At 40.0% G+C, this 18541-nt stretch overlaps 1 protein-coding gene across 6 annotated transcripts in view; it reads right to left on the bottom strand.

Annotated features, from left to right (window-relative positions):
• The window catches only part of VPS13D (vacuolar protein sorting 13 homolog D), a 273685-nt gene that overhangs the window by 126896 nt on the left and 128248 nt on the right, over window positions 1-18541 (bottom strand). For all 6 annotated transcript variants that reach the window (XM_049877954.1, XM_049877956.1, XM_049877957.1 and 3 more), the window contains 7 exons: window positions 17072-17235; window positions 15942-16050; window positions 13498-13677; window positions 11621-11737; window positions 10637-10786; window positions 1156-1305; window positions 110-206 (listed from right to left, as the gene is read on the bottom strand). In XM_049877954.1, the coding sequence (XP_049733911.1) occupies window positions 110-206; window positions 1156-1305; window positions 10637-10786; window positions 11621-11737; window positions 13498-13677; window positions 15942-16050; window positions 17072-17235 (967 nt within the window). The remainder of the gene's footprint in view (window positions 1-109; window positions 207-1155; window positions 1306-10636; window positions 10787-11620; window positions 11738-13497; window positions 13678-15941; window positions 16051-17071; window positions 17236-18541) is intronic.

Here is an 18541-nt window from a genome sequence, read left to right as displayed (position 1 = left end):
CTCAGGCTGCGAAGTGGAAAGTGAGCTTGTCAAGCATCCAGAGGCTACCTGTTTTCACTGCCATCATTGGGCCAATTCTCAGATACAAACTTAGAACACTCATCATTACCTGATTCTGCTTGGTCATAGCCGAAGAAACTTAGCAGCTTGAGGAGCAATTTCTCCTCAATTTGCACGGTGAATCTCTGAGCCGTGATCATCAGATGCTAGAGATAAACAAATTCTGATTTACAGTGTGAACAACAGAAGGTACTTTCATCTGTGCCATTTCCAAGGTCCCAATAACATGCCATGGTTTCTTTACTCACATGATTTTATAATCAGAGACATATTAGCAAATGATATCTGGCCCATCTCTCCTTCTCTCTATGGTTACCATTAACCAAGAACTCCAAAAGATGTTTAGTTGACAATTCACCACCCTACTATCTGGTCCAAGGGCATCTGTGTCTCGTTAGTCGGGACTATGGTCTCAGATGCGCTGTGTGGGATGTGCTTTACATAAGGTGCTCAGAGGGCAGCTGCTAGTTTAAGGAGCAGCATGACTGAGCCTGTGGATTTGAGGGCTGCAGGTGGGCCTGGTCCCATCAGCACTGGTGACAAAGGACCATAAATATGGAAGCAATCTCTTAGTCACCTCCCACTTTGTCCAGAGTTGGCTGCTAAACTAGCCGGCTTACACATGGAGATTTCTCCAGGAAGGAGAGTTTGTCACTTCTGAATTGTCTGCTTTTGGTAAACAGTGTGTCTGTGGACTCTCCAGGATGTCTGTCCTAAGGTCACAGCCCTCCTACCCATTTTCCAATAATTTCTGGCTTATTCTATTTTTAAAAATATATCCAGATTGTGGTTGGTCCTGGTCAATCTAGAAGATGCTATGGTTTCCTACAGGTACTTCACTCTGATGAACACAGGCTCTGTCCCCTAGGATCTCAGTACTATTGCTTGCGTGGTCATTAAATACACAAATGAGAATACAAAGTGCTAAGAGAAGTTCCTTTAAATTTCCCTAAACAAGTTAGAAAGTTACACATGGCTTAACCCCCTAGAACTATCTCCATTAACACCCTGCACTACGCTGTGCGACTTGGCTGTCAGAGAACCAATCAGCCTTCTGGCATGGTATCAGCCCCACCAGCCTCCCCCTCAGACTACCTTGTAGATGTTGGTCAGTGCGCTTTTACTGGGGAACTTCACAGCATTGACTTGCACAGCAGGACCTGTCTCAATGACCTCGTTCTCGTTGCTCAGGGGTGTCACATAGAGCATGAAGGGCTGAGTGGTACCGATAAGCTGATTGTCCACCTAGGACATGCAAAAGCCACAAAACAAAGACAGAGAAGTCACTCAGTTCTCATTTTTACCTTTTAGTGGGGTCTTAATACAGCAGCCCTGGTAGCACAGTGGTTAAGTGTTTGGCTGCTAACCAAAAGGTCAACAGTTCAAATTCATCAGCCACTCCTTGGAAACCCTACGGGGCAGTTCTACTCTGTCCTATAGTGTTGCTATGAGTTGGAATCGACTCAATGGCAACAGGTTTGGTTTTTTTGGTTTTTATAATATACAGGATACTCGGAAAGTACCCTTACCATTTTACTCTATCTGAATAGCAGCTGGAAAAATAGATTCCCAGTGAAGACAGGTAATAATAATACAGTGGTAATAACAATAGAGCTATACTTTATTAAGTATCATGTGCCAAGCATTATGCTAGTCACTTCATATACGTTACCTACCTCTTCGAGTCACATGAAACCTATGTCGATGTTATTAATCGAAGGGTTCTGCTGTAATCCTTTTCACAGCCTCATGAGTAAAGTACTATCATACTATCATTTAACAGATGAAGAAGCTGAGGAGAGAGGCCCTTGCCTAAGGGCATTAATTCTGTCAGTGACAGAACTAGAACTTGAATCCAGGTCTGTCTGATACTAAGGCCAGCATCTTAGCCACTATGCTATCAATGCTTCTCTCTCACCCCAAATTTCCTTAAAGTAAGACAACTAAATTTAGAGAATCAGTAGCTCAGACAGTTACCAAATGGAAGCACTTGCCTGTCCTAAAGTCAGCTCCCTTCTCAAGACTGAAATGATTAAGTCAGAGGCATGAGCAACTATATTATTCACCCAGCCCCAATCAGCACCATAACGGAGAGTACACTCTCTACACATAAGTGTTCATGAATGTCCGGAGGGTCACTGCACGAGGCAGCCCTCTTCACTTTCTGTTTACACCACAGGTCCACACCAGGAAGAAGAATGATGAGATGGCATCTGTTGGGTGCCCCTAGGTATACTTTCTTCACACCACCAAACATATCATTTAATGCAACCCTGAAGGGTAAGTATTATACCCTCGCCATTTTACAAACAAGTAAACAGAAGCTTCAAGTCCTCTTCACTTTCAGCAAGCATGGTTGTGTCATCTGCATAACGCAGGTTGTTAATGTGTCTTCCTCCAATCCTGATGCCAACATTCTTCTTCATATAGTCCAGAAGAGGACATGAAGCACTTACTGATGAAGATCAAAGACCACAGCCTTCAGTATGGATTACACCTCAACATAAAGAAAACAAAAACCCTCACAACTGGAACAATAAGCAACATCATGATAAATGGAGAAAAGACTGAAGTTGTCAAGGATTTCATTTGACTTGGATCCACAATCAACACCCATGGGAGGAGCAGTCAAGAAATCAGAAGACACATTGCATTGGGCAAATCTGCCACAAAAGACCTCTTTCAAGTGTTGAAAAGCGAAGAAGCTTGAAGACTAAGGTGCGTCTGACCCAAGCCATGGTGTTTTCAATCACCTCATATGCATGTGAAAGCTGGACGATGAATAAGGAAGACTGAAGAATTAACTCCTTTGAATTGTGGTGTTGGCGAAGAATATTGAATATACCATGGACTGCCAAAAGAATGAACAAATCTGTCTTGGAAGAAGTACAACCAGAGTGCTCCTTAGAAGCAAAGATGGCAAGACTATGTCTCATACTTTGGACATATTATCAGGAGAGATCACTTCCTGGAGAAGGACACCACACTTGGTAGAGGGTCAGCAAAAAAGAGGAAGACTCTCAACAAGATGAACTAACACAGTGGCTGCAACAATAGGCTCAAGAATATCACGGATTGTGAGGACGGCATGGGACCGGGCAGTGTTTCACTCTGTTGTACACAGGGTCACTGTGAGTCAGAATCAACTCGACAGCACCTAACAACAACAACAAATAGAAGCTTAGACAGGTTAAATTATCTGCCCACATTCACAGATCTAGCAAGTGGAAGAGTTGAGATTCAAGTGCAGATATTCCTGGCACCAAATCCTTTGCCCCTTCTAGTACACTGCATGGATTCCCACTTGGCAGCCATTTCGTATAATCACTGCTAATTCCCTTCTGTTAGCTCTCCAAGTATAGGGGTAAAGGTGAGACTCAGAGCACTTTCCACTTTTTCCTACTTCAATTCTTGCCCCTACAATGTAGTCTATACAGCAGCCGGTCATTTTTTAAAAAATCTAAATCAGGTCATGTTCCTCCTTTCTTTATACCCTTCAGGGGTTTCTCTTTCTCTTAGGATAAAACCGAAACTCTTCACTACAGCCTACAAGGCCCTGCATGGTCTGGATATTGCCAACTTCTCCATCTATATCACGTACCACTCTCTTCCAGTTTCCTCACAATCTAGACACACCAGTCTCCCTATTGCTTCTCAAATGGTGGCAAGTCCCTCCTCCCTCAGGGTCTTTGAATTCTCCTAGAACATTTTCCCCCTAGTATTCTTCTCAATGGGTTGTTCATTCTCTTCCTCCGGTTTCAGCTCAACTCTCTTCCTTAGGAAGATCTTCTAGGACCACCTTATGTAAAATGGCACTAATCGTCTTTATTCCTTCATAGCAATGATCACAATTTGCAACTATTTATTTGCTTGCTTGCTCATTTATACCTGATTCCCTCCCTAAACTGTTAGCTTAAGGGGGGCAGAGACCTCATCTGTTTTGGTTATAGCTGTATCTCTAGAGCCCAGTCCTGTGTCTGGCACAGTCAATGCTCAGTAATAATTAACTGAGTGAATGAATCATTACCTATCACATCCAATATGAGAAATGACAATAAAGACCTCATCTTATTCTGACCTTACCTTTGTTCTTTCCCCAAATACCTTTGATACAAGGTATACTAACTGATTATCTGGAGTGAATAACAAGAGGATACTGACTGGTTTAAAATCAGGAAAGGTGTGCTTCAGGGTTGTATCCTTTTACCATACTTATTCAATCCACATGCTGAGTAAATAACCGGAGAAGCTGGACTATATGAACAAGAATGAGGCATCAGAATTGGTGGAAGACTCATTAACAACCTGTGATATGCAGATGACACAACCTTGCTTGCTGAAAGTGAAGAGGACTTGAAACACTTACTGATGAAGATCAAAGACTTTCTACTTCTGCTGTGGAATCTTTTGTTGAATTATTAGCTATAATTCTTTGTCTTGTTATTGTGGTGGTTGCTTTAGGGTTTGTAGTATTCATCTTTAACTTATCAGTCTACATTCAAATGAGATTATTCCATTTCACATATAAGAGGCTTACAATAATATACTTCCATACCCATGGCCCCAGGACAGCTACTGCTGTCATGCATTTTACTCTTACATATGTTATAAACTTCACAATACGGTGTTATTATTTTTAAGCAATTATCTTTTAAAGAGGTTTAAATAAGAAGAAAACCACCTTATATATTTACATATTTTGTTATCATTCCAGGTGCTTTAATTCCATTGTGTAGATCCATTTTTCCATCTGGTATCACTTTCCTTCTGCCTGAAGAATGTCCTTAAACATTTTTGGTAGTGTGGGTCGGCTGGTAATGAATTCTTTTAGCGTCTGTATGTCTGAAAAACGTCTCTATTTCATTTTAGGTTTTAAAAGATATCTCGCCAGGCATAGAATTCCAGGTTGACAAGTTTTTTCTTTCAGTACTTTAAACGTGTTGCATATTGTCCTCTCACTTGCATTGTTGCCAACAAGAAATCTGTTGTAATTCTCATTTTTGTTCCTCTGTACATAACACGTCTTTTTTCCTCTGGTTGCTTTATCACTAGTTTTGAGTAATATGATTAAGATGTACCTTGGTATAATTTGGAAACCCTGGTGGCGTAGTGGTTAAATGCTACGGCTGCTAACCAAGGGGTTGGCAGTTCAAATCCGCCAGGCACTCCTCGGTAACTCTATGGGGGCAGTTCTACTCTGTCCTATAGGGTTGCTATGAGTCGGAATTGACTCGACGGCACTGGGTTTGGTTTTTTGGGGTTTTGGTATAATTTTGCTAATTATTTTTTGTGTTTGGGGTTCAATGAGCTTCTTAGATCTGTGGGTTCATAATTTTCATTAACTTTGGAAAATTTGTGGCCATAATTTCTTCAAATTTGTGTTTGTTTCCTCCTCTCCTTTGGGGGCCTAATTACTCACACATAAGTTGCCAGACATTGTCATGCTGGTCACTGATGCTGGTTTCTTTTCTTTCCTTTTTTTTTTTGCATTTATTTTTTTCTCTGTGTATTTCATCCTGGACAGTTAACATTGCCATGCTTTCCTTGCTGTTAGGTACCGCTGAGTCGATTCCAACTCATAGAGACCCACGTGACAGAGCAGAGCTGCTCCATAAGGTTTTCTAAGCTGTAATCTTTACAGAAGCAATCGCCAGGTTTTTCTCCTGTGGAGCTGCTGGGTGGGTTCAAACCACCAACCTTTGGGTCAGCTCCTGCTATGCCTTCAAGTTCACTAATCTCTTCTTCTGCATTGTGTTATTTTGCTGTTAAGTCCATCCAGTGTATTTCTCATTTCATACATTGTAATTTTAATCTCTAGAAGTTTGAGTCCTTTTATATCTTCTATATCTCTGCTAAACTTTTTGAACACATGGAATACAGTTATAACAAGTTTAATGTCCTTCTCTAAAAATTCCAACATCTGTGTCATCTCTGGGTCAGTTTCAATTGATTATTCTCCTCATTATAGATAATATTATTCTGGTTCTTTGCATACCTGGCAATCTTTGATAGGATGCCAGGTAGTGTGAATTTCACTTTGTTAGGTGCTAGATATTTTTTGTATTCCTATATATATTCTTGAGCTTCGTTAAGGGATACAGTTGACTTACTTAGAAACAGATTGATCCTTTCAGATCCTCCTTTTATGATTTGTTAGACAGGTCTGGAACAGTGTTTGGTCTAGGGCTAGTGATTCCTCACCACTGAGGCAAGCTTCCCTGAGTCACTTTTTCCAATGTCCCGTGAATAGTGAGTTTTTCCATTCTGGCTCACGAGAACAAGCACCATTCCCAGCCCTGTGTGAGTACCAGGCAGTGTCCCCTCTAACTCTTTTAGATGGTTTGAATGGTAGTTTCCTCATATATCGTTGATCGGTACTCTGCTGAATACTCAGAGGGACCCTCAGTAGATCTCCAGATTTTTCTCTCTATGCAAACTTCTCCTCCCACGTACACTGTCCTACGAACTCTAGTTGCCTTGGTCTCTCAAGACACTCAGCTCTGTTTTTTCAACTCTTCCAGTCTGCTGGGTTCCATCTCAGTCCCACTTCCCGTGCGAAAGCTTGGAAATGCTCTCAAGGTGGTAAACTGGGGCAACTGCAGGGCTCACCTCTTTTGTTTCCCATCTCTTAGCGATCACTGTCCTTTACTGCCTGATGGGATTACTGTTTAATGTATTTTATCTGAATTCTGGAGTTGCTTTAGATAGGAGAGTAAATCTGGTCTCTGTTACTCCACCTTGGCAAAAACTAGAAGTCTGGTTCCCGTTTTCACTCTCTATTGTTGTTAAGTGCCAATGAGTCAGTTCTGACTCATAGCGACCCTATGTACAACAGAACAAAACACTGCCTGGTCTTGCGCCATCTTCACAATTGTTGCTATGTTTGAGCCCATTGTTGCAGACACTGAGTCAGTCCATTTCACTGAGGGTCTTCCTCTTTTTCACTGACCCTCTACTTTACCAAGCATGATGTGCTTCTCCATGGAATGATCCCTCCTGATAACATTTTAAATATACATGTGACGAAGTCTCGCCATCCTTGCTTCTAAGGAACATTCTGGCTGTACTTCTTCCAAGACAGATTCGTTCGTTCTCCTGGCAGTCCATGGTATATTCAATATTCTTTGCCAACACCATCATTTAAAGGCATCAATTCTTCAGTCGTCCGTATTCATTGTCCAGCTTTCGCACATGAGATGACTGAAAAAACCACATTTGAGTCAGACATATCTTAGTCCTCAAAGTGACATCTTTGCTTTTTAACACTTTAAAGAGTTCTTTTGCATCAGATTCGCCTAATGCAATACTTCATTTGAGTTCTTGACTGCTGCTTCCATGGGTGTTGATTATGGATCCAAGTAAAATGAAATCCTTGACAACTTCAATCTTTTCTCCACTTATCATAATGTTGCTTATTGGTCCGGTTGTAAGGATTTTTGTTTTCTTTATGTTGAGGTATAATCTATACTGAAAGCTGTAGTCTTTGATCTTCACCAATAAGTATGTCAAATCCTCACTTGACTTTTCACTTTCAGCAAGCAAGGCTGTATCATCTGTATCTCACAGGTTGTCAATAGTCTTCCTCCAATCCTGATGCCACATTCTTCTTCATATAGTTTGGCTTCTCGGATTATTTGCTCAGCATACAGATTGAATAAGTATGGTGAAAGGATACAACGCTGACGCACACCTTTCCTGATTTTAAACAGCACAGTATTCCCTTGTAAAGTTTGAACAATTGCTTCTTGCTCTATGCACAGATTCTTCATGAGCACAATTAAGTATTCTGGAATTCCCATTCTTTGCAATGTTATACATAATTTGTTATGATCTACACAGTTGAATGTTTGCATAGTCCATAAAATATAGGTAAACATCTTTCTGGTATTCTCTGCTTTCAGCAAGATCCATCTGATATGAGCAATGATATCCCTCATTCCACATCTCTTCTGAATCCAGCTTGAATTTCTGGCAGTTCTGTCAATGTACTGCTGCAATCGTTTTTAAATTACCGTCAGCAAAATTCTACTTGTGTGCGATATTAATGATACTGTTTGATAATTTCTGCATTCTGTTGGATCACCTTTCTTGGGAACAGGCACAAATATGGATCTCTTCCATTCCACTGGCCAAATAGCTCTCTTCCAATTTTCTTGGCTTAGATGGCCAAGTGTTTCCAGCATGGCATCCATTTGTTGAAACATCTCAATTGGTATTCCATCAATTCCTGGAGCCTTGTTTTTCACCACTGCCTTCAGTGCAGCTTAGACTTTGTCTTAGGCTGGGTTCTCTAGAGAAGCAAAACCAGTAAAGCATATAAATATCTATATAGAGATTTATATCAAGGAAATGGCTCACACAGTTGTAGAGGCTGGAACAGCCCAAATCCATAGGTCAGGCTAGAGACTTCTGATTTACGTAGTCATGGTGGCTGGTGAACCCAAGATCAGCTGGTCATCCAGCAGGGTTCTTGCTTACAGACTGTGAAGACCAACCAATTTTAAGATCGTCAAGTAATACCACAGGTAAGCTGCTAGCTCAAGTCCCAAGAACAAGAGGTCAGATGAACAGGGGTCCGCTGCAGGATCCAGAGCAAGCAAAAGCCTGCAAGGCTTGCCAGGGAGTCCACTTATATTTGATGCAGGCCACAACCCCATGGAAACTCCGCTTTCAAATGACGGCTACTCACAGCAGATCTCATCACAGAGATGAACACATTATATCAAATCTCATCACAGAAGTGATCTGATCATCATATGACTGCCAAACCACATCATAACTGCCAAACCACTGAGAATCATGGCCCAGTCAAGTTGACACAGAACCTTAATGATCACAGATTTCTTCCTTCAGTATCATTGCTTCTTGATCATGTTACCTCCTAAAATGGCTGAATATTGACCAATTGTTTTTGGTACAGTGACTCTATATATTCCTTACATCTTCTTTTGATGCTTCCTGTATCATTCAATATTTTACCCATAGAATCCTTCAGTATTGCAACTCAAGGCTTGGATTTTTTCTTCAGTTCTTTCAGCTTGAGGAATGCCATGCGTGTTCTCCCCTTTTGGTTTTCTACCTCCAGGTCTTTGTACATTTCATTTTAATGCTTTACTCTGTTTCTCAAACTGCCCTTTGTAATCGTCTGTTCAGCTCTTTTACGTGATTGTTTCTTCCATTTGCTTTAGCTACTCTATGTTCAAGAGTAAGTTTCAGAGTATCTTTGGACATCCATTTTGGTCTTTTCTTTCTTTCCTGTCTTTTTAATGACCTTTTGCTTTGTTCATGTATGATATCCTTGATGTAATCCCACAATTCGTCTGGTCTTTGGTCACTAGTGTTCAATGCATCAAATCTATTCTTGTGATGGTCTCTAAATTCAAATGGGATACACTAAGATAATACTTTGGCTCTCGTCACTTGTTTTAATTTTCTTCAGCTTCAACTTGAACTTGCATATGAGCAATTGATGGTCTGTTCTGCAGTTGGCCCCTGGCCTTGTTCTGACTGATGATATTGAGCTTCTCCATCATCTCTTTCGACATACATAGTCAATTTGATTCCTGTGCATTCCATCTGACGAGGTCCACATGTATAGCTGCCATTTATATTGTTGAAAAAAGGTATTTGCAATGAATAGGTTGTTGGTCTTCCAAAATTCTATCTTGGGATCTCCAGTGTTGTCTCTATCACCAAGATCATATTTTCCAACTACTGATCCCTCTTCATTTCCAACTTCTGCATTCCAATCACCGGTAATTATCAATGCATCCTGGTTGCATGTTCTACCAATTTCAGACTACAGAAGCTGGTAAAAATCTTCAATTTCTTCATCTTTGGCATTAGTGGTTGGTGCGTAAATTTGAATGATAGTCATATTAACTGGTCTTCTTTGTAGGCATATGGATATTTTCCTATCACTGACAGCATCGTGCTTCAGGGTATATATTCAAATGTTCTTTTTGATAATGCATGATATAATTTTTGAGATGTAAAAGAGACTAAACACAAGCTAGCAAGCAGAGGTGGGGGAAGAGAGATGCCAAGCCACATGAAGACTGCCCAGGAGCAGAAGCTCAGAAGAGACAAGGACCTTCTTCCAGAGATGACAGAGATAAAAAGCCTTTTCCTAGAGCTGGCACCCTGAATACAGACTTCTAGCCTCCTAAGTGTGAAAAATAAATTTCTGTTTATTAAAGCCATCCACTTGTGGTATTTCTGTGACAGCAGCACTAGATAACTAAGACCTCAATGTGAACCTCAATTCCTTCCACTGATATTTAGGTAATTTCCTTCTGTTGTTATTGTTGGTTTATTGGCGAGACCGAGAACTATGGATCATCTTCCTTCATGTCACCTTGCCAGAGTTATCTAAAATAAATTATTTATGGAATAGCTATTATTTCAGAATTCTTCTGTAGAGAAAAATTGGTGAAACAAATCTAGGCAGAAACAACTACTTCATAGAATGATCTTTTGAAGGCCACAATAAGGTACCTTCTTTGACATGTTAAAGTTTTACAACATCAAACATTGGATCTGTTTGGGTGTTCAGCATGAAAACTGCCCCTCTCACCTGTACATCCTGTATGTTGAGTTCAAGCATGTGACTGGTTGCCAGCTGTGTATAGTGCACACTGATTCCTGTAAGGCTTGCAAAGACCAGTTCTTCTGGGACTTTATTAATTAAGGACAACCCGATTCCACCTTCCAACTTCACAAGCACCTGAAGGGAAACCAAAATATGGCACACTGATGACCGTTTAAAACAGAGTTCAAGGTAGCCAGTAGAGTACAGGGAAATAAATGGCTTTAAATCTCTCTACTTCTGAACAGATGAAAATCACTTAGGTGAGTCCTATTATTCACCCTGATAGCTCAAATACCATCACCTCACTAGAAGCCTTCCCCTCTAGGTGCACTCCCCAACCCAACCAGAACTCCAGAGGGATTTGATGATACCTCCATCTGAGCACAGGTGACTTTCTGAATTTTACTCTAGGAACGTAATCATTTGAGAATCTTTCTCCCTATTGGAATGAAAGCTCGTAATAAGTTATTCACTAAACTTCCATAACATCCGGTACAGAGCTTCACACATCGGCACTTCACTAAATAAATAACAAATAAATGTGTCTTTTTTATGTTTACCTTAGCTTCCTTGTCAAACTTTCTCTTCTCGAAGCCCAAAGAGGGAGAGGGAAAGGAAGATGTCAGGTCAACTGGGCCTCCCCGCAACAACAGCAACAAAGAAACTCTAGCTTCCTTATTCTCTTCCTTAAATTCTGCCTTAAATTCAAATTGGTTTGCTTCCTTTATTGTCATCTTATTTTAGCAACATTTGTTATGTTCTGATTCCACATAAACTTTAGCTATCATTTACATAACATATCACATATTCATGTTGTGAAATATTAAACAGCACCAAGCAACACCTATACTTAGAACTCATAAGGGATAGAAAGAAAAGAGTAGTTCTAAACTGAGAAAATCACAAACCAAGATTCCATCTAAACAAACTGATGATCAAAGAGATAAATATACAATATTTAAAACTTACTTCCAATTCCTGCTCTGTAACTGGATTCCTTAATTTCCGCAGCTCTTGTTCAGTAACAGGAAGTTCATCCACTTCGTATGATGAACGGTCGCTTTTCCGCTGGCAGAAATCTGTTATCTGAAGTCAAATAAAACACTACTTAAGAGAGCCCATACTTCAAAAGTGAAATCCATTCTATGACTGTTGTGTAGGTCAACATTCACTATATGGTCAAAACCCTATGGAAGTTACTCGTTTCTAAAGCACTGCTAATGTAAGGTTTTTATAATAATGAATAAGCTTGGTTTTAAATCTACGTGGCAAATCTAAGTTGCAGACCTTAAGAACCTCAAGGCTAGGCATTTGTAGATGATCTAAAACTATAGCTCAAGTCAAAATACGCAAATCTCAAAGATTACTGCATTCAACTTTTGCCTTAAGACTGCTGTTTAAAGAGGTATTGTAGATTATAATGTACTGTCTCAGAGAGTTGACTGTTACTTACCAGTATCTTTTTTCCCTTAGCTGTCTAACAACACGATGTCTTGATAAATCCGTATCTCCAGCCTAGGTCTCTCCCTTGAGCTCCAGAACCATATTTACAATGCCTTCTGGACATCTCTACTTAGATATCATACAGTCACCTAAACTTAAGAAGTCCAAAACTTAACTCATCAATTCCCCCAGAAATCTGCTCCATGTTCAGCTCTTAGTGACCTGTACCACCATCCCTCTCATTGCCCAAATCAGAATCTTGGAGGCCATTCTTGATTCCTCTCTCTCATCCCACATTCAATTAGTCACGAAATCTCGCTGATTCTACTAAATATACTTTTATTTCTGATCATTTCTCTCCATCCTTCTCATGCCCACCCCATGCCATCTATCCTAGTCCAGGCCACCGTAGTCTCCCATCTAGATTACAAAAGCCTCCTAACTGGTCTTTCTCTATCTCCAGTTTTGCCCTACATTATAGGGCAAAATGCTCCACACTGTAGCCAGAGTAAAGTTTCCAAACTAGATTTCTGATCATGTCATTCCCTGACTCCTTACTGCCTTAGAAAAAAGTCAAAATTGTCACCATGTAGTCCAGGCTCTTCATGATCTGGCCCCAGCCTTATTTCTTACCATATTCTACGGGCCAGTTGGGCTGAACTTATTTCTATTCCCCAAAAGGGTCAGTCTTTCTTACCTCTGGGCCTTCACTTATCAACTTGTCACATACTATATAATTTACTTATTACATTTACCGCTTATTACTTGTTTCCCCTGCTAGAAAGTGGGCTCCATGGAGCAGAGAATTTTGTCTGTTTGCTCACTGAGAGATGCTCAGTGCCTAGAACAATGTCTGGCTCGAACAGGTGCTCAGTAAATGATGAATGAACACTCTAATTACTTAGAACACAACCCCTCCCTGCTCCCTTCTCTATGTGGCTAACTCCTTTTGGTCAACCTTTAGGTATCAGCTTAAGCGTCACTTCTTTTAGAAAGCCTCCCCAATCTTCCAAATATGAGAATACATGTACTTCCTAGATACTCTCCCATAACACCCTCCATCCTTACTCTCATAGCACAGCATTTTAATTGTCTGATTAGGATCCTCATCTATCTTCTTGTTGCTAATGTTATTAATATATCAGTTGTTTATATTAATATATTGATTAATAATAATATTGACAATAAAATTAATATGCACTGCTATTAGCATTATCTTCTTTAATTCTTATAACAACTTTGAATGGAAGGCTCTATCCTCATTTTACAAATGAAAATACCATATCCTCATATCCAGTGTAGGAGTCTGCATAGAGTATGCGCTCAATAAACATTTGCTGATAGACTAACACAGGCGGGAAAGTACACCGAGTTACATGTGAGTTCTTATGGTCAATTATCACCTGGAGTGCTCTAGTTGGTCCATCTGGGATGACTCTGATGGCTAATACTCCAGAACCAGGCCTCATTTTTTGGTTAATAAATTGTTGTTCAGGTGGAACTGGCCCCAAGAGCTCCATGGAAGTATCAGGCCCAAGAACAACTTCAGCTCCATCAAACAGACCAGAAAGCCCACCTTTAGCCTAAAACACATTGGAGTAAAGACATGTAAGAAAAGGTGAAAGCACTGACTTTTGCCAACTTGAAACAAGTTATCAAATTTAAGTTCTTTATTGGAGGGTCATGGCCAATGTACAGCAAAGCATTTACTATTTGTTCAACTTTGCAGATGAGGAAAAATAGCAGGATTACTTGGGTAAATTGGAAAATTATGCTGTATGAATCTGGGGAATTATGAGTTGGAGGTTAATTCCATGCACAGAGTATTAAAATAAGCTTTAAAAAACAGCCAAAGCACTGTTTCTTTGAGTAATCTCATTAAGGTTTGCTTAAAAATCCAAAATATTCTGAAAATAAAACAATTATCACTATCATTCAACTTTCCACCACGAAGCAAATCCTAGAGTTGAAAACCTCCCAGACAAGCCTAGGACTGGACAACCAACCGATATTCAAAAGACAGTGTCTCTCCTAAAATGAAATATGGAGCTGAGAATGTCACCTGATGCCCAGTTACTTAGGCTTTTGGAGAAAAGCATCTTCTTGCTATAATACGCCCCAAGTAAAATGGAAGTCTACAGGGTGACGCCTATAGGTTGGCAAAGACAAGGTTAGAGAAGCTAATGGCAAAGAGTGTCTAGATCCCCTTTGTTAATTTCCAAATACTGAGTAATAAAAAGGAAACACTGAGCTGGGTTTAGAGGACAGGTTTCAACACAGAAAAAAGCTTTTTATGGCTGTTGTAAGTTTAGAAAGAAAGAGCATACACGACCTTATAAGGGCATTGTCAGAAAATGTTTTAATGCCTTAAATTACTTTATTCAGAATAATGAGATGGAAATGAGTTTATTTCTCTAACCAAAACACGTTCTGCTCTGCTGAATACTGTTATTACAGGGCCATTCACAAACAGAGAAATGATGAAATAAAGTCAAGAAACGACAAACACCAGAAAGGGGTTTATTTTGAGGGGGAAAATACCCCCAAGAGAATCGGAATTACATGGGCTTTAGAAACAAACCAGAAGTCAGGGCCCGACATGGAAAACCCCTCTGTCTCCTCCCCGCCCCCCCCCCCCGCCCCATTATAATGAGCCCTCTCTCGCCTCTGGAACTCTGAAAGGTATTGCTAATTGAAAAATCACAAATCCATCTCAGATGTGTGCTTCATACAGTAAGCAGCTTGGCTTTGATGAAATAAGCTCAGGAAAACAGAGATAAAGAAAATAAACCTCACCAAATAGTAGTCAGAGGCTCCTAACAGCTTTCCTTACTGCCCTAGAGTATATAGTCCCTACCAGGGACAGACACATTAAGAGCGCTCTATCAAGGTCCTGATGTTCTGACCTTCTAGGTAAGATACTGCACATACAGCCATGTGTCTTACTCTGCTATATGCCCAAACCTCCTAGACACCTTCCTACCTACTCATCTCAGGATCCGTGGTCTCACTCCCAGCCTGAAGCCAAAAGAGTAGAAAATCCAAACTCCTAGTAATTTTCTAAACTCGTAAAGTACCTGAGAGCTTATCATGCTATAGAATGGCTGAGTAGAAAACAGAGAAAATTGCCCAGCAATCTTCAGTCTGACATTTGCTACAACAATTAATGCTTATTTGGGCATCACTGAGAATGCTGAACAATTACAGAGCTTGTAGAGCACATGACAATTGCTCACCACCTCAAAAAACTTTACAAATGACTCTCCCTAATGTTCTTGGCTGCTAACTGAAAGGTCAGAGGTTTAAGTCCACCCAGAAGAGCCTTGGAAGAAAGGCCAAATCAACCACTGAAAATCTGTGGGGCACAGTTCTACACTGACAGGTATGGGGTTGCCCGGAGTTGAAACTGACTCAACAGCAGCTGCTGGGGTTTGTTGTTGTTGTTTGTGTTTTAAAATATAGCTATCCTATTGACTTCACAGGGCTGAAGCTAACCCATCTACCTTAGTGTGGGGCATTTCGTCTTCCTTCTTAAAAAATTAAATAGGTAATTTATGTCATCAAAGAGAAAATACGCAGGTAAGCCAAGAAAAAAAAATCCCATCATCCAGAGGCAAGCATTTTCAGCACATCTGTTGTATATCCTATCCAAGAACATTTCCCATGTAAATACACACAATGTGCAATTTTTTTTTTTACTTTCTTTTACCTAAAATGGGATAGTATATATTGCTCTATCATTTATTTTTCCATTTAACAACATATCGTGTACATCCTAGTTAAGACTTTGCTTCAGTGAAGTCTCAACTACTGCTTGCTGCAACTGGAGATGCCAGAAACTACTGACCTGAACAACCAACCCGTGTAACCCACAGGTCAGTCTGCCTTCTCGGAAATTCCATGTCTGAGTTGTGCTTCGCCTGCGGTCAGGCTTTCTTAGCATCAGGGGCTCGTACCTGGTGAAAGGACAATGAAATGTGTTCTCCGAGTCTCATATTTCAGGCCTGAAGAAAATATCAGGATCATGGTTTTGCTCTTCTACCTTGCAATACCCTCTGCCCTTAAATTCTAACGGGCAGTTTTCACTTGAACCCTATGACAGTCAGGTGTCTCTTAACAAGGCAAGAGGAATACAACAGAAAGCCACACGACTGGATCGCCAAGTGATAAGGCTGTTATCAGCTGCCATCCAGTCAGCTCTGAGCCATCGTCATGATTGTTGGTAGGTTTGAATCCATGGTTGCAGCTATTGTGTCAATCTAACAAGACTTCAGATTCAGAATACAGTAATATAGGTTCTCATATTCTCACAATGGCAAGTCATCATGCAGTGTGAGAAAGGATGTCTGCTAAATATTTTAAAAATCTTTTCGATAGCCTTTGTTCTGTTTTATCTCCAAATATTTTTATTTCATATCGGGTTTTCACTTATACGTTATCTGAAGTCCTTTATATAAGGTCGCTATGTAATCAATGTATTTGGGGAACAAATACATTGATTATATAGAGAAACTAAGGCACAGGCAAATCAAATAACTTATTCAAAGTTAAAGAGCTGGTTTGAATCCAGGAGTTTATTATAAAAGCATATTTAATTATTCTCTTAATAACTTGATTTTCGCTTTAGAAAGTTTCAACAAAATTCTCAGAAATGTAAAAAAAAAAACTTCACTTCTAGGGAGTAAGGATGGGTTGGAAGTTAGGTGCAAGAGACATTTACTTTTCACAATGTATCTTTTTTAATTGTTTGAATTTTTTAACATTTGTATGGATATTTTCATATAGCTTAAAAAATAAAATAAAAGGCCCAATACTCATACTTTGGAATGTGACAGGTTTCCATCATTGAAGAAAACAACAAATATAAAAACACCAATTCTTACTTCATTATTAGAACCCTAGTTTTTTGGTACAGATTTCCTCTGAGTCTAAATTTGAAAGCATTGAGTTTGAATGCAAAGTTGCCTAGAATATTACCTGTTGTCAGTTACTGCAGCAAGGCCAGCAATATCTAGGATGGCAGAGCCTTCGGAGGAGCGGGCTGCTGAGGGCTTATTGGGGTTGTGAGGAACTGAAGAGCCCTCATGGGCCAGCATGCCTGCTCCTGTCATCCTCCAGAGCTGAGAGCGCTTTCCCGGTTCCTGTTGAACAGACACACACAAAGACAGGAAGAGCCATCATATGCAGCCACAGGGAGTTCCTCGCTAGCTTCATCTAAGGGCTCAACTGCACTGAGCCATTAAATTTCCCCACATTATATACAGTATACTTAATTCAAACTTCCATTGTTGTCAATCCCTAGCTGCTAAACTCAAATATGTCTTGAACCAAACAACCAAAAACTACAAATAACTGAATTTATAAAATTTTTATTCTTTTCAAACACCTAGTATTTTTTCTTTAAAAAAAAAAATTAGAAACAATTGGCTGGACAACAGTCAGGCAAGGTTCAGCCTACTCTCCTACTACACTGGCGACACTACCATGAGCAACGCTATTCCAAATGGTGACCCTGGGGTGGGGTGCCCATACTGTAAAGAATGGTCCAATTATATGAAGTATGATGTAAGTACTAAGCATATGATATTCTCGATATTTGATAATTGGTAATCCTCATAACTTGCATACAACTAGAATTTACCAAAGGTTAGTCTTCCTTTCCACCCATGTTAATTGATAGTTTCCAATATACAAATTGACTGTATTGAAAGGTTATACTAAGTTGATTGCTATTAATTCTAAATATATTTTCTCCTTAGGACTATTTTATAAAGAATAGTTAAGCTTCCAGGTTAATCCATGAAAGTCTATATATTATATACTAGACTGGCTGAAAATTTACTATGTGTCAGGTACCATTTCACGGGATTTACATTTAATAATTCATTTAGTCCTCAAAACAACCCAAAGAGGTATATACTATTATTATTCTTATTTACCGATGAAGAACTTCAGGCACAGTGAGATGAAGTAACATTCTCAAGATCACAAAATCAGGAGGCGGTGGAACCACGATTTGAAACTCCGCATCCTGTTCCCAGAGCTGGTGTGCTTAACCACTCCGCTATACTGCCTCTCTAACACAATCTGTATGGCTCCATTTCGATAACCCCTAGCCATTCAGAAGACTCTTTCTGTGAGAAAGTATATTCCAGCTAGACCTATCAGGTCACCTCCACTCTCATCATGTAGGAGCTCCCCCATAACAACAGACACCTCTGGGTACTACAAACTCATTAACATTCTACCTCTGCATCGGAAACACAGCTTTTTGCACAACATTCTACAAAATAAAGCCTAACAAAGTAGTATGTGCCACTAGAGGGACAGTTGTACAGTGGTTAAGAACATGAATGTTGGGGTCGAAATGCCAGAAATTGAAAACCAGCTGACCCTTTCCCAGCTGAGTGGCCTTGGAGAAGTTACTTAATCTCTCAGAGGTGTTTC

The sequence above is a fragment of the Elephas maximus genome, chromosome 3 (genome assembly GCF_024166365.1).
Source record: "Elephas maximus indicus isolate mEleMax1 chromosome 3, mEleMax1 primary haplotype, whole genome shotgun sequence".
Taxonomy (NCBI): domain Eukaryota; kingdom Metazoa; phylum Chordata; class Mammalia; order Proboscidea; family Elephantidae; genus Elephas; species Elephas maximus.
This window is presented reverse-complemented; position numbering and strand designations above follow the sequence as displayed.